Below are 15800 nucleotides of genomic sequence, written 5' to 3'. Positions count from 1 at the left end.
AGGAGAGAGAAAACTAGGAGAGAAGAAAAAATAAACCAAAATAGAAGGCAGAGAAAGAGAGAGAGAGAGAAAATTAGACAAAGGGAATTTAGGAGGGGGAGAGAGAGGAAAAAGAAAGATGAAAAATTGATTGTTGTGCGAAGTTGCCATACGATAACTTCGCTTGCCACTTCAAAACAACGAAGCTGCTGTGAAGCACGCGCGGAACGCTAGTGTATGATTATCTAGGTTGGTGGTTTGAAAAGAGCCTGCTGCCTTATAAACAGGTCATGCATGATGCTACTTTTGAGGAACAAAGAGTGTGGATTGACATCGGAATGCAGTGGAAATCTATGTGGTGGCTATCATTAATGCAGGAGTCAAAAACCACGTGATTTGAACTTTAAAGTTTAGAGCATTGAACGAATCAAGGTATCGAACGTGTCTGAAAGCCGGGAGGGAATATGCTATCGCCAGGGAGAGCTGCGAGCTAGCCTGGTCCTTCTAGCATATGTACTTTGTACGAGTTCCGGAACTGAATATAGGAGGAGGAGCAGGAAGTAGAAGGAAGACGACGAGAGAGGATGAGAGATGGGAGTAGCATTACAAACGCGTTAATGGCCGTGCCTCTCTTCTGAACCGTCGTCCATCGTCATCATCATGATCATTGTCTCGTCGTCGTGGCACCTCCCGAGCTCTGCTGCCAAGCTTGCGTGCTGGCTACTCCTTTGCTCGTGCTGGATAAGCGTCCGGGTCGCGGCAGCAGGCGTCGATTCCAAACGATGGGGGCCGCACCTCTCCAAGCTCTCGGGAGTGATCATCCCTGGATTCGCATCCACCAGACTGCGTGCCTGGGCAATGCTGGACTGTCCTTTCTCTCCCCTTGATTTTCGACCTTTGGATCCTGTTTGGCTTGATACCAGGAAGGTAATAGCTCCCTCCATTAATTGAGGATTGATTAAAGCGCTTAAATGATATTGAACGGTTCAGTGCAAAAGCTGAATTAAAATAGGTCTGTAAGCTACTACAACAAAAGGCTTGTGCTTTGGAATGGTGCCTGTATCAGAAGAGTTTTAAGGATGTCCCTTTGAGATATAGAGTCTCTCAAGTGCGGACGGGAACGTATATCAGAACACGGGAACGTATATCACAACACGATGATTGTGTTCACTGTTGGGAAAATACCTCAGTTGGTCTCAGCATTGCTCGTTAAAGGCTGCAAAGTGACGCCCTAGGCTTGATGATGGCTGAGTTATCTCCCTACAATAAATCATTCTAGTGGCACTTGGAAAGTGGGCTTGCTGGTATAAGCCACCCATGTCTAACTGTGATAGGGCTATTTCTAGGATGTGGCTCTTGGCTAAGGGTGGGTTTCATTTAGAATCTCAAGTTGAAATAATGATCTTGTGTGACGTGACCCAAGGTGGGTATGAGGTGTTGGTTGGCAATGTCAACCGACCAGATAAAATTCGTGTTCGCATGTGACACGTTTCAAAGCTTTCAACTTGTTCCTAGATGTATTCTCAAAGCCCAATTTGGATGGAGAATTTGGGATAGATTGTTGCAAGTTGGTTTTGTTAGCAAGTTGTAAACAAGTACAAATATATACTCCTTTAGAAATAGTTCACCATCAATGGACTTTCCAAACTTCTTGATTCTCCTCTTCATCCTAGACCCATTTCTTTTGGAGTTCTTTGTTCAATTTGTTGATTATGGAGACTGAGATCACACCTTCATGCTTGTGCATACAATATTTGCCAACATAGCTACATCTTTGAACATGAAAAGCCACGACAAGAGAAAATCCGAAGACAAAACACTTCTTTAGTGTTTGGAGACAAGTTCACATTTCAAAATACATGTAGTTGTTGTGTCTATTGATATTTTAAACTATCAAAATGAATTAGCATCGGCTTAATAATAAAATAACTTTTTCGCAGTTGGCTGAAATGCATCAGTAGCATTGTGGTTCTTTGAGATTCCATGGAAAATTGGAGAGACTGTAGGGCGGCTCTAAGCAGATAAGGAGGAGGAGAGGCTAGAGTTGAGTCCATGATGCCGATTAGAGCTTGAAGATAATTGCACTATCTTGGTTGATCAGGTGGCAACACTTGTAGATGTGGAGGGAGTGAAACACAATCCTTTGGGCAGGGGGATGTTGGAGAAGACACTTGGTGATGAAGGATAGCAGTGTAGGGAGTGGAACATAATTCTCGAAGAGCTGTAGGTGATGATGAGAAGATGAGATCAGCAATCCAAGTGATTAAGACAACCATCACAGTGGCATGCTGAAGAAGGAAACACAACTGCTCCTCCTGTGAAAGTAAACACATACCCAGAAGTGGACTTTTTGCAGTCCGCATGACCAGTATAGTCTGCATCCGTAAAGCCAACAACAGATGCCTTCTGCTTTCCAAAGCAGATGCACAACTCCTTTGTGCCTTTGAGGTATCTCATAATACCTTTCACTGCATCCCAATGCTTCTTGCCAGGGGTTGCCATGTATCTGCTAACCACTCCCATTGAAAAAGCAATGTCAGGACGTGTAGCAACCATAGCATACATCAAACTGCCAACAGCTGAAGCATATGGTATCTTGGCTATTTCAGCCTTCTCATCATCAGATGTAGGGCTGCCCTCTGCACTAAGTTTCACATATGGAGGCAATGGAACCCCAATTGTTTTCCCCCCTCCATATTGAAACGTTGCAAAACTTTGGAGATATACTCCTGCTGAGATAGATAGAGTAAGCCTTTAGATCTATCCCTGAGTATTCGCATGCCAAGAATGTGATTTGCATCACCCAGATCCTTCATTTCAAAACTGCCATGAAGACTTTGCTTCAGTGAATTCAAGACATGAGTATCCCTGCCAGCAATCAACATATCATCTACATACAAAACCAAGATAATCAGGCTGCCATCTGCTGCCTTCTGGTGTACATGCAGTGATCCACTTGACTTCTATGAAAGCCTTGGGACTGCATGAATGTATTAAACTTATGATACCATTCTCTTGGTGCTTGTTTCAGCCCATACAAACTCCTTTTGAGTTTACATACCATTTTTTCTTTCCCTTGTTCAACAAACCCTTGAGGCTGCTGCATATAGATGTCTTCATGCAGATCACCATGTAAAAACACAGTCTTTACATCCATCTGTATGAGCTCCATATCCTCAACTGCAACCAAGCCCAAAATGGTTCTCAATGTAGTCATCTTGACTACAGCAGAGAAAATCTCATCAAAGTCAATTTCATGCTCCTGCTTGTACCCCTTTGCAACCAATCTTGCTTTGTACTTGGGTGAGGAACCAGAAGTGACCATTTTGTAAACCCATTTGCATGGAAGGGTTTTCTGCCCTTTAGGCAACTGCACCAAGTCCCAAGTGCCATTTTTTTCAAGAGATTTCATCTCTGACAGCATGGCTTTATACCATTTCTTGTTGTCCTGTCTGTCCAATGCTTCCTTGAAGCAAGACGGTTCACAACAGTCTATCAATATGACATATTCGGCCACATTAATTGCACCAAGAACAAATCTGTCAGGTTGTCTAGTAGCCCTAGACGATCTCCTAAACCAGTGTTTGTTGGCTGTTCCTGCAAATTTCCATTTTCAGCATGCTGTCATGGCATTTCAACCTACAAATCAGCATTAATAGCTTGCTGTCCTGGCTAATCAAGCTCTTCTTGAAACTGTAACTGCACACTGTCAATACTTGCAATCTCACATGCATAGTTGTCCCCAAGATGGACAACACCATGTCGACCCCCTGTATAGGCGGAGAACCACTCACGATGAGGGGTGACATGAAAGGAAGCACGTGAATCAAGAATCTAGGTATGCATGTCATCATCTGTATCTGCAAGTAGAGCATGTGCACAAAAATGTGAAGAGACAAAGAGTACATCACTCCCACTGCCACTGTCATGAGTGACTACATTCACCTCTTCAATTTTTACACCGCTCTTCTTAGGTTGACTGTCCTTCTCTTCTCTTCCTTGCAATCATCTGTCTTCTCGCCTTTTCCTTTCTCTTTCTTCCGTTTGTAGCAGTCACGTTTAAAGTGACCCTTCTTGCCACAATGATGGCATTCAACATCTTTGCCATGTGATTTACTGCGTCCCTTGCCATCATATTTTCCCTTTTACTGTGATCTGCCCCTAGTATGTAAAGCACTGGAAGACTTACTGGATGCGTTGTTCTGCCTATTCATCTCTTCCATAAGTAGAGCACTCTCTATATCAGCATACAAAAGGATCACATTAGAATTGCTCATAGCAGTCCTGAATGTATCCCAACTCTTTGGTAGAGTGCAAAGCAAGAAAGTAGCCTTAAATTCCTCATCAATCATGAACTTCAAGGCAACCAGGTGGCTGGAAATGGAGTTAAACTCACTCAAGTGAGTAGACATTGCTGTACCTTCTTTTATACGCAAATCCATAAGCTTTTTCAGCCAATACACTTTACTTACAGCACTCTTCTGTGCATACAGTTCTTCCAGTCTAGTCCATATAGCATATGCAGAATCCAAACCTCCAATGTTGAAGAGCAAGGCATCAGATATCGATAGCTCTATGGTTGAGCGTGCAAGCTCATTCAACTCATCCCAATCGTCCCGATCCATGTCCGCAGGCTTTGCCCTTTTAGTTTTGATCAGCTTTGCCTGCTTCTTTTGTAATAGGATATTGTAGCATTGTTTTTGCCACACTGCAAAATTATGTGCGCCTTCAAGTTTCTTTATATGCATCGAATTAGTGCTGTCATTGCTGCCAGCCATGGTTTTTAGCCCAAATGTGACAAAAAAAAAAAAACAGTAAATGCAGGCCCAAACTGCCACCCAAGTGACCAAGGTACAAACAAGTACCAATCAGCAATAAATGACCACGCAAAAGTACAGATTTCAGATCTGTAATTAAGTTTTCAGAAGCACCAAACCAATTGCTACATCATTATCCAACTGATTACAACTGTTCCAAAAGGCATGTGCATCACATTACATGAGAAATCCCAAAATTTCAGCTGCAATTTCTATTGTACATGTACCACGGGCATAAAATTCGACACGAATGATCAAAAGCCCCAAAATTTTGTGCTCAAAGCGTCAAACACACATCTGCATTTCCTTTGTTATGCATAGGACTATCTAGTTTTGCCAAAATAAAGCAATTTCAGCAAAACCCCCAAATTTTACCAAGTGTTGATGTCCAAATTGCGCGGAATTCAACCTGCATGTACATAAAATGACCAAGTGCTGCACAAATTTTGCCCAAATCGCAAAAGCCCCAAATTGCACGGGGTCCAATGTGGCTCAATGTCGAGAAATTGGGTCAATTTCAGCCCAATTTGTGCATGTACATGAAAAGCCTCAAATGTCGGGGACGAAATGTCACAAATTCCTGCAATTTCTGAGACAAATATCACTGTTGCATCTTGCTTGCACCAAATCTGGACAAATCCCCAAATTTTCCAAGTCGTGCGTGCACTAACGTCAGTGAAATTGAAGTAATTTCACTAAAATGTGAAGAGCACCAAAATTCCCAGGCAAATGTGCACTGACTTTGCAATTTCTGAGTCAGATTGTCCAATTCTGTGTTGAGATCCTCAGATTCGAGAAAAGCCCCAAATTGACTTGTTACACCTAGGCAGTCTTGTGTGCATAGGTGAAAACTTGTGTGCACTCATGTGTGTATCTTGATCTAGTCCACTGATCCCATGAACTAACAAGAAAGGCACACCATCTTGTACTCATCATCTTAGTGCACTCACCTCACACACAACCTGCACCTAGAACTCATCTAGCCTCTTGTATCTCTTAAATACACACACAAATAGCCCATAACAATCACCTCATTGTACTTAGCTTCACACTTAATACACTCCATCCACATTGAGGCACATATCTACTTAGATTGAGGCATAGACCTAGGTAGCACACTTAGTCCAACACCTAAAACTCAGGTGGGCAGCAGCCCTCTAGGTCAGGAGCCATCAGGTGTGGGCAGCAGCTTGAGCTGATGTGGGCAGCTCGAGACAGCACTGGGCAGAAGTTATAGCTACTCCAGTAGGGTGTCTAAACTACTTGAAAGAGGCAACAATAGGGGAATGATGGGCAAGATGGAGGGCTCAATAATTTTCTTATTCTTCTTTTTCTTCATTCTCTCTGGCTTCTCATACACACATTGTGAGATACAAAAGTGGATACTATTTGCACTCTCCTTTTAATCAATTTTCAGAATTTGTTAGAATTGAAACTTGGTTGTTTTCATAGTTGAGTGTGTGAGTTGAGAGCAAGAGTGAGTTTCTTCATGTGTACATGTGATTGGACATTTATACAAAATAATCTATAAGCTGATGCCAAACATGTTCAATGTCTTATACATGTTCTGGATCTTTTAATCATACTTTATGACCAGTTCATGGATGTTTGGTACATGCAAAATGGATGGTCAATGTTGGCACCCAGTTCAACAGATTAGTGGACCTTCATCTGTCTAGCCAGAGAATACGACCGAACTGCAAATTTACTTGTGCTTGGTGTGTAATTACACATTAATTCATTGTTATACTCACCTTAGTTATAAATTTAGAAAGTTGGATCAGTTGTTTAGTTTGCACTTGTTTTGTAGTATGTATAAAGCTAGACTTTATACATAAATTGTTGAGAATCCAAAGATTTTGTCAGGGCTTTCTTTGTTGGAGATTCCTTTGATTCACTTTGCCATGGTTGCTTGTGTATACTGAAGATGTGTATCGTTTGGTACCTTTGATTGACTTTATTGAGTCTTAGGACCAAGCTGCTGAAAGGTTAGTCTTGTGAAGATCTTGAATGGAGGAATCTGTTACTATGCTAATTATGTTGCCTATAATTTGCAGGTTATTTCTGTACCTAATTGTTGGCTGAAGTGCATGCTTTTAGAACCTTACAACCAAACAGATCATCCAGAGTGCAAGTCTCGTCCAGACTCAGGCCTTACTGCAATTACGGAGCTTGATCCTGGCTACATTACTGGTATTGTCCAATTTTAGGTGTTCAACCTCTAATAAGCATCCAGTACTCCAAGTTGAGGTGTTGTTGAAAGTCTCTAGCTTGTTGCACTTTCTGTGAAATGCAGGGTCCATGATATACTGTATTAAAGCTAGTTACTAGACGTGCACCACATGCCTTGATAACTTGTCAACTACCTAATGACCGCATGACATTCTCATTTTGTTAGCTGCAACTGTCAAATTCTCTGGTTCTACTGCTGTAAGGTGCCGATTGTAAGTAGAGGAGCAGGATAATATTCTTTACGTATGCTTGTGACCTGGTAACACATGCTTAAGCTAAAGTTAATTTTTTTCTCCATTGTATGGCCTCGTAATTATAAAAGTTTATTAAGGCTTTCAACTTGATCGTGTGTATATTTTTTTTCAGGTCCCTTATCCTCAGTCTGGAGGGAGTGGGTGGATTGGTGTGTAGAGTTTGGAATTGAAGCAGATGCTATCATTGCTGTACCATATGATTGGCGATTGTCTGGGAAAATGCTGGAGGAAAGAGACCTTTATTTTCATAGACTAAAGTAAACATTCTATATTAACCGCATTTAATAACCAACATGTTTTCATACATGATTTTGCACTGCCAGATCTAGGATTATATCCTTATTTCTGATAGTTCTTGGAACTACTTAATCTGACTTCACACATTTCTGTGTAAATAGGATCCAGGACTTCCATGCATTTGCTACCTTAATGACTTTAAAAATTGTAATCAAACGATGCAAGTGTAAGGCTTATCATCGCATATATTTTGTAAATACTAGCAGAGTTTACCAGATTTGAACATTAACTATTGCGAGGACATTCCCTTTTTTTTTTTTCCCAAATGGCTTGGTAACTACCTTATGCATGCTCACATACATGCATACTTTAGATGGATTTGGGCCCACCGCACTCATGCATCTGCATGTGCGGATGCACAATGCACAAGCATACACACACACCCACAAACGCATGCAGGCTTTGGTTGATGTAGGTCAATGGTGGACTATGTGAGAGAGAGAGAAAGAAAGATATATTAACGTCTACATAAGGCCAATGTGGCCTATGAGACAAAATCCAGAGTACATCCATGTCTAATGTCATCTCATCAGTAAGGTAAAGATAACATTACAAATAAGTGGGTGGCCTATGAAACAATACTGAAAATAACTATATGATGGGTTGAACCATGTGTAGTGTTGTTCCATCGATAGAAAAGAAAAGAAAAGGAAAGGAGAACCAGATCTGATAGAGCCATGTACAAAAGTGTGGTGGAGACTATGGGCTGTAGCCGACCTCAAGATATGCACATGATCTCAGCTATGATCTGGTCCCTAGCTGCTGCACTGATATGCCTGGTAGTGAGTCTTCGGTGTCTCCTGATAATGGCTCTAATCCGACTGTGGTGTGGCCTCCTCGGGTGTGGTCTTGGTAGACGGGGTCGTCGTGCTTGACGAAGGGAAATGGTTCTATCCAGTGTGACTCCACAGTGTGGCCTGTAAGGTGTCTAGCGGGGTGGCTTTGTCTTTGCTAGGTTGGCAGTGTCAGTAGGGTCGGCTCTGTAGAAGAAGTCTGTCACTGCTCTCTGTGTGTGTCCTTTTGGATGACTGGCCTCCTGTCTCGCAGTAGTGTAGTTCGGCGCCTCTCGAGCTCCAAGAGGAAGAGACCTAGGCATCTCTGGTCCTCGTACTCCATGACACGACAAAGGGGTCCAAATCCATCACGGAAGAGGTAGTGGTACCCTCCTCGTATGTCATAGTATACTGTGCATCTGCATATGTAGTGCTCCTTCGTCTCAGGCTCTCGACCACAAAGCTGGTAGGTTCTATCCTCTGCTAGGGTATTTGTCCATTTGCCTGTCTCCATCTGAAGCCTATGTGAGGAGGTGCGGATCTGTCTGATAGCAACCCTACGCTATGGGAGAGATGGGTGTCCATATATGCTGGCCGAATAGTGAAACCATCATTAGAGAGACACAAGAAATGACTCCTGTAGAACTCCATCCTCGATTCTAGAGGGAGTGGTGGATGGATCCATGTCCTTTGCTGTCTCAATCCTCAAGATATCAGCTCTAATCACCTGGTTCTTCAGCTCTGATCGGCTAAGAGAAAGTGTGGGGCAGTCAAGGCTATAATCCAAAGGTGGAAGACGGTCAATATCCAAACCATGTAGGCTAATGTACAAATTACGAGGATGCTCTTACCTTCACCTTTAGCGATCTATGTAATGCCATTGTACACTTCCTAGATACATTCTCCTCTTGCCTTGACCCAGCATTTATCACCACTTGTAATTACCTTCGCCTACTTAGAATTCTCCTTAGGATAGATCCCACTCCGCAAGAGTGCAACTTACCCCCTCTCTTCTTCGATCCTAACATGATTGATAGCTGTGCCATGGCCCGTCTCATGATGCGAGCCACGCTCCTACCCTCGTTTTGCCTAGCCCTTATTGGAGATGTGCTGCGTGCCCGAACTGCTGGTCGTTGTGTATTTTGCACTACATGTGATGAAACATTGCTTCATCTTTTTGCCTCTTGTCCAGTAGCGCGACAGATTTGGTGTTTTATTTCTTGCATCTGGCTCTCGGTGACTTAGCTCTGGATAATAGCCCTTAACGTCTATGAAAGGCCAAGTTGGCCTATGAGACCAAAACGTTACATACAAAATGTCTGGGAAACTTTCCAGGTCCCAATAAAGCTACCATCTAATGCTATGATGAACTAATTGAGTAGGTACAAAATGGTATATAGGCTGGGTACAATTTATATGTGTTCCAAGTATGGTGTGGAACTACTCATGGAGCTTGGTCATCCTAAAATGTCCTGCATGGGTCTATCTAACATCGAGAGGCTGAATCGGCAGGGCAGGGCCCTCCAGTGACGCCGTAGTATCCCTTGTATCCTCAACATGTGCCTCTTGTGGGGGCGGGGGCGGGGGCCGGTTGGGCATGGGCGCCGGGCTTTACTTCTTGCCGTGGCTATGGCTAGGGTGGTCCCCCACGGCCGTGAGGTCAGTGGGGCTGGAGAGAGAGAGAGAGAGAGAGAGAGAGAGAGAGAGAGAGAGAGAGAGAGAGAGAGAGAGAGAGAGAGAGAGAGAGAGAGAGAGAGAGAGAGAGAGAGAGAGAGAGAGAGAGAGAGAGAGAGGCTTTTCAGAATCCCTCGTGGATACCGTGATTTATGGGAACAGCTTTTGTCAGTGCTCCACAGTAGGCAACCCTTTCTTGCCCTTGCTTTGGATTGTCCTTGGCAGGATTGGGACCTTGCGGGTTGGTTAAATTTGGAAAAGGCCTCAGCTAACCAGGTGTATCATCTTCTGATTAAAGACCATCAATGGCTGGTTACTAAAGCTAATACTGTATGGGGATTGCGGAAATCTCAGTCATGGTGGAAGACAACTGTGATGGAGGGCTGGTTGAACAAGACACCTTTCAAATGCAAGGTCTTTCTTTGGAGGGTGATGATTGGTGGTCTTCCGCTTGCTTTAGCCCTTTCCAAGCGTCGAATCTCTAATGGCCATTGTTTCTTTTGCACCACTACTGTGGAATTGGCCCGTCATCGATTTATTTCGTGCCCTCTCGCTAAGAATATCTGGTCGCTCTTGTCAGCGGTTTGGCAAGCAGTGGTTGGCTTCTCGCTAAGCCCTTTTGATTGGGTTTTTGTACGACCAAAATACCCCACACCGGCGCAGTCGCATATGAAGATCTTGCTTCACTTTCTTAGATATTGGGGATGCTGGCACAATTGGACCACTCAAATGCCTTTCTTTTTGATTCGGTCTCTAATGTCTTGGCACATATTGTGAGGCTTAAAGGTCTCTTGCATTGGCAGATGGATCTTCATTCAGCTCTCTGGCTTACTCCCTCGGGAGGACTTACTTCCCTAGCATATGGCAATTTCCTCTGCGTCTTTGCCATGACTTTTGTAACCCTTTTGTAGTTTAGTACTGGGTCTTTACACATGATGGCTTAGTGTCATCGTGTATCTTGTAATCAAGTAAACTTGTACCTTTTTTTCATAGTTAATACAATTACCTTTTACGAAGAGAGAGAGAGAGAGAGAGAGAGAGAGAGAGAGAGAGAGAGAGAGAGAGAGAGAGAGAGAGAGAGAGAGAGAGAGTCTACAACAGGCCAAGTTGGCCTATGAGACCAAAATGTTGCATACAAATGTCTGGGAGATTTCAAAAGTCCCAGTGAAGCTAACATTTATGCTATGTTGAACTAAATTGAGTAGGTACAAAATGATATCTGGACTAGATACAATCTAGAGGTACTCCCAGTGCGGTGTGGAACTGCGCCTGGGGTGTTCATCCTAAGATGTCCCGCATGGGTCGGTCTAGCATGGAGAGGCTAAAGCGGTGGGCAGGGCCCTCCGATGGCGGTGTAGTATCCCTTGTATCTTCGACCAGTGTCTTCTGTGGGGGACGGGGGCCGACGGGGCGTGGTCGCCGGGCTTTACCTCTCGCTGTGGCTATTTCTAAGGTGGTCCTCGGGGGCCAGGAGGCCGGTTGGGCTTGTGGGGCCTCGGTGGTAGGGAGGGTAGCTGCTATTTGATAGAAGTCGTTGAGTGTGCGTTGGTTGGTGGCTCCTTGTCTTTGCTCCGTGGTTCGTAGGAGGTGGTCTCTGTGGCGTCGTATTTCCAGTAGAAAGAGCCCCAGGCATCTTTGGTCTTTGAATTCCATCACCTTGGAGAGTGGTCCGAATCCTTCGCTGAATAAGCAGTGGAAGCGTCCCCGGATTTCGTAATACACTTTGCATCTACAGATATTGTGTTCCTCTGTCTCTGGCTCGAGATGGCAGAGCTGACAGATTCGGTCTTCTGGGGGGAGGGGGTTGGCCCCGTATCTGCCTGTTTCGACCCGTAGTTGGTGTGAGGACGTGCGGATCTGTCCGATGGCACTTCTGACCCTGTGAGACAGGTGTGTGTCCATGTAGCTTGGGCGGGTGATGAAGCCGTCCGGGGAGATATGCAGAAAGTGTTCTCGGTAGAAAGCCTTCTTGGTTCCTAGTTCCGATGTGGGGGTCACCCATGTCCTGGCGGTGTCTGTCTGGATGATATCCATTCTGGTGATGCGATTTACCTCCTCTCGGCTGAGCTCCAGGTGTGGGCAGTCTAGGCTGTATTGTAGTGGGGGGAGGTGGTCCATGTGCAGGCCATGGAGCCGTAGCCAGGTCTCTGTTCGGGCATACCAGCACTCAGTGTCCCCTTGTGTTGCTAGCTGTTTGGATGACTTCAGGGCGAGTCTGGGGTACCGGTGCCGGGGCAGGTCCCATATTCGGTGCAAGAAGGTCACGGTCTGGAAGAGGGCCTCAGCCACGAGGGGCAGTGCCCCCAGCTCTGCGCGGATGATCTCGTGTGGTACGGAGGGCTTGCTTCGGATCATCCATGAGATCATAAGTACTAGGGGTCTCTCCATCTGGTCCCATCCCTCATAGGTGGCCTCCTCCTCATGCAGTGGCTGATCCTGTGGGGCCCTCCGCGTGTGGTAGAGATTGGACCCCGATATGGGAGCCCCGTACAGGAGGGTTGGTGTGACCAAGGTGTCAAAAAGCCAGAGTTTTGTCCGGGGTTCCTGGAACTGTATGCGGGCACATTGGTTCTCCATTGACCTGAGGGCTGCATAGCCTCGGGTTAGTCTATCTTACGCGGCTTTTCTCAGGATAAATCTCGGCCCAGAGAATGTAATCCCCAGATAGACGTATCTTTGGACCACGTCCACGGTTTCTCCACCGTATGTGAAGGGGGGTACCGACCGACGGAGCCATTGGGTTGACGTGTTGAACACCATGACCTTGGTTTTCCCCAGGTTCACAGTTAGGTCTTTGTCTTGGCAGAAGGCCTGTAGTGCGTCCAGTTGGCGCTGCAGCCCTTCGGGTGTGCTAGAAATGAGGACTATGTCGTCCGGATATAGTAAGATAGGTATCAGTGTCCCTCCCAGGCTCGATCCCACCTCGCCCAATCTATCTATGTACTCTGAGATCTCATCAATGTAGAGGCCAAATAGGGTGGGCGATAGTGGGCATCCCTGCTTGGCTCCAATGGTGCTGGTGATCTCCTTTGACAGCCCTCTCGGTGCCCGAACTCGGCCCGTTACCGATTCGTATAGTGCCAGTATCCCCCATCGTATTTCGGTTGGTACCTCCAGTTCCTGTAGTCTCTGCATGAGCCTCGCTCGTGGGACTGTGTCAAAGGCCTTGCGGAAGTCCACGAAGCAGTAGTACACCCGTCTTCCATGTGCTTTGCCCTCCTCTATGATGGCTCTCAGTGTGAGGATATGGTCAAGGGTGCAGAACCCCCTCCTAAACCCTGCTTGTCCTGCTGCTCGGTGTTGGTGTTGCTCTGTCCACTTGCTCAGCTCGTGGTCCAGTATGGATCCATAGAGCTTGGCTAGTACATGGCCAACCATGACTGTTCGGTAGTTCGTGGGAACCATGGGGTCTCTGGCCTTCAGGATAGGTATTATGGTGTTGGTTGACCAACTGGCTGGGAAGCCTTGGCATAGGGCTCTGTTGAACATGTGTGCTAGGAGAGGTGCCAGTATGTCTCTAGCATGGGTCAAATGCTCTGCTACCAAGCCTTCGTGGTCTTGGGCACGACCATTTTGGAGTCTGTCAATGGCGTCCCGAACCCGCCCCGTGCTGAAGAATGTGGATGATCCGGGTCTGAGAGAGAGAGAGAGAGTAATTAATACAATTACCTTTTGAGAGAGAGAGAGAGAGAGAGAGAGAGAGAGAGAGAGAGAGAGAGAGAGAGAGAGAGAGAGAGAGAGAGAGAGAGAGAGAGAGAGTTATATTAACGTCTACAACAGGCCAAGTTGGCCTATGAGACCAAAATGTCTGGGAGATTTCAAAAGTCCCAGTGAAGCTAACGTTTATGCTATGTTGAACTAAATTGAGTAGGTACAAAATGATATCTAGACTAGATACAATCTAGAGGTACTCCCAGTGCGTTGTGGAATTGCTCCTGGGGTGTTCATCCTAGGATGTCCCGCATGGGTCGGTCTAACATGGAGAGACTAAAGCGGCGGGGCACGGCCCTCCGATGGCGGCGTAGTATCCCTTGTATCTTCAACATGTGTCTTCTGCGGGGACGGGGGCCGGCGGGGCGTGGGCGCCGGGCTTTGCCTCTCGCTGTGGCTATTTCTAAGGTGGTCCCCCGGGGTCGGGAGGCCGGTTGGGCTGGTGGGGGCTCGGTGGTGGGGAGGGTAGCTGGTATTTAGTAGAATTCGTTGAGTGTGCGTTGGTTGGTGGCTCCTTGTCTTTGCTCCGTGGTTCGTAGGAGGTGGTCTCTGTGGCGTTGTATTTCCAGTAGAAAGAGCCCTAGGCATCTCTGGTCTTTGAATTCCATCACCTTGGAGAGTGGTCCGAATCCTTCGTTGAATAGGCAGTGGAAGCGTCCCCGGATTTCGTAGTACACTGGGCATCTATAGATATAGTGTTCCTCTGTCTCTGGCTCGAGATGGCAGAGCTGACAGATTCGGTTTTCTGGGGGGAGGGGGTTGGCCCCGTATCTGCCCATTTCGACCCGTAATTGAGGACGTGCGGATCTGTCCGATGGCACTTCTGACCCCGTGAGACAGGTGTGTGTCCATGTAGCTTGGGCGGGTGATGAAGCCATCCGGGGAGATGTGCAGGAAGTGCTCTCGATAGAAAGCCTTCTTGGTTCCTAGTTCTGACGTGGGGGTCACCCATGTCCTGGCTGTGTCTGTCTGGATGATATCCATTCTGATGATGCGATTCACCTCCTCTCAGCTGAGCTCCCAGGTGTGGGCAGTCTAGGCTGTATTGTAGTGGGGGGAGGTGGTCCATGTGCAGGCCATGGAGCCGTAGCCAGGTCTCTGTTCGGGCATACCAGCACTCAGTGTCCCCTTGTGTTGCTAGCTGTTTGGATGACTTCAGGGCGAGTCTGGGGTACCGGTGCCGGGGCAGGTCCCATATTTGGCGCAAGAAGGTCACGGTCTGGAAGAGGGCCTTAGCCACGAGGGGCGGTGCCCCCAGCTCTGCGCGGATGATCTCGTGTGGTACGGAGGGCTTGCTTCGGATCATTCGTGAGATCATAAGTATTAAGGGTCTCTCCATCTGCTCCCATCCCTCATAGGTGGCCTCCTCCTTAGGCAGTGGCTGATCCTGTGGGGCCCTCCACGTGTGGTAGAGACTGGACCCCCATATGGGAGCCCCGTACAGGAGGGCTGGTGTGACCAAGGTGTCAAAAAGCGAGAGCTGCCCAGCTGCAGTAAACCCTAAGTCCGACAGTTGTCAGAGAGGCAGCGTCTTGACTTGTGTGCCCACGGATCTGAACACAGAGAGAGAGAAAGAAAGAAAGAAAGAAAGTTATATTAACGTCTACAACAGGCCAAGTTGGCCTATGAGACCAAAATGTTGCATACAAATGTCTGGGAGATTTCAAAAGTCCCAATGAAGCTAATATTTATGCTATGTTGAACTAAATTGAGTAGGTACAAAATGATATCTAGACTAGATACAATCTAGAGGTACTCCCAGTGCGGTGTGGAACTGCTCCTGGGGTGTTCATCCTAAGATGTCCCGCATGGGTCGGTCTAGCATGGAGAGGCTAAAGCGGCGGGGCAGGGCCCACCGATGGCGGCGTAGTATCCCTTGTATCTTCGACCAGTGTCTTCTGCGGGGACGGGGGCCGGCGGGGCGTGGTCGCCGGGCTTTACCTCTCGCTGTGGCTATTTCTAGGGTGGTCCCCGGGGGCCGGGAGGCCGGTTGGGCTGGTGGGGCCTCGTTGGTTGGGAGGAAATGTCTTGCGCTCTTTTTCGGTGTTTTATGACCCTGCTGT

General features: G+C 46.6%; 1 protein-coding gene across 2 annotated transcripts in view; it reads left to right on the top strand.

Annotated features, from left to right (window-relative positions):
- The first annotated feature begins 348 nt into the window (after positions 1–348).
- PSAT1 (phospholipid sterol acyl transferase 1) overlaps positions 349–15800 on the top strand; it is a 259587-nt gene continuing 244135 nt past the window's right edge. The window contains exons 1-3 of one of the 2 annotated variants that reach the window (XM_087690728.1): positions 349–906; positions 6854–6989; positions 7395–7539. In XM_087690728.1, coding sequence (XP_087546854.1) covers positions 640–906; positions 6854–6989; positions 7395–7539 — 548 coding nt within the window. In that variant the 5' untranslated portion in view covers positions 349–639. The remainder of the gene's footprint in view (positions 907–6853; positions 6990–7394; positions 7540–15800) is intronic. The other variant, XM_087690727.1, reaches the window with a different exon arrangement.

This window comes from Lygodium microphyllum, chromosome 13 (genome assembly GCF_053477565.2).
Source record: "Lygodium microphyllum isolate KBCC chromosome 13, Lygodium_microphyllum_v1.1.10, whole genome shotgun sequence".
NCBI classification, from domain to species: Eukaryota; Viridiplantae; Streptophyta; class Polypodiopsida; order Schizaeales; family Lygodiaceae; genus Lygodium; species Lygodium microphyllum.
Note: the sequence above shows the minus strand (reverse complement) of the source record. Positions and strands in the feature narration are given on the sequence as shown.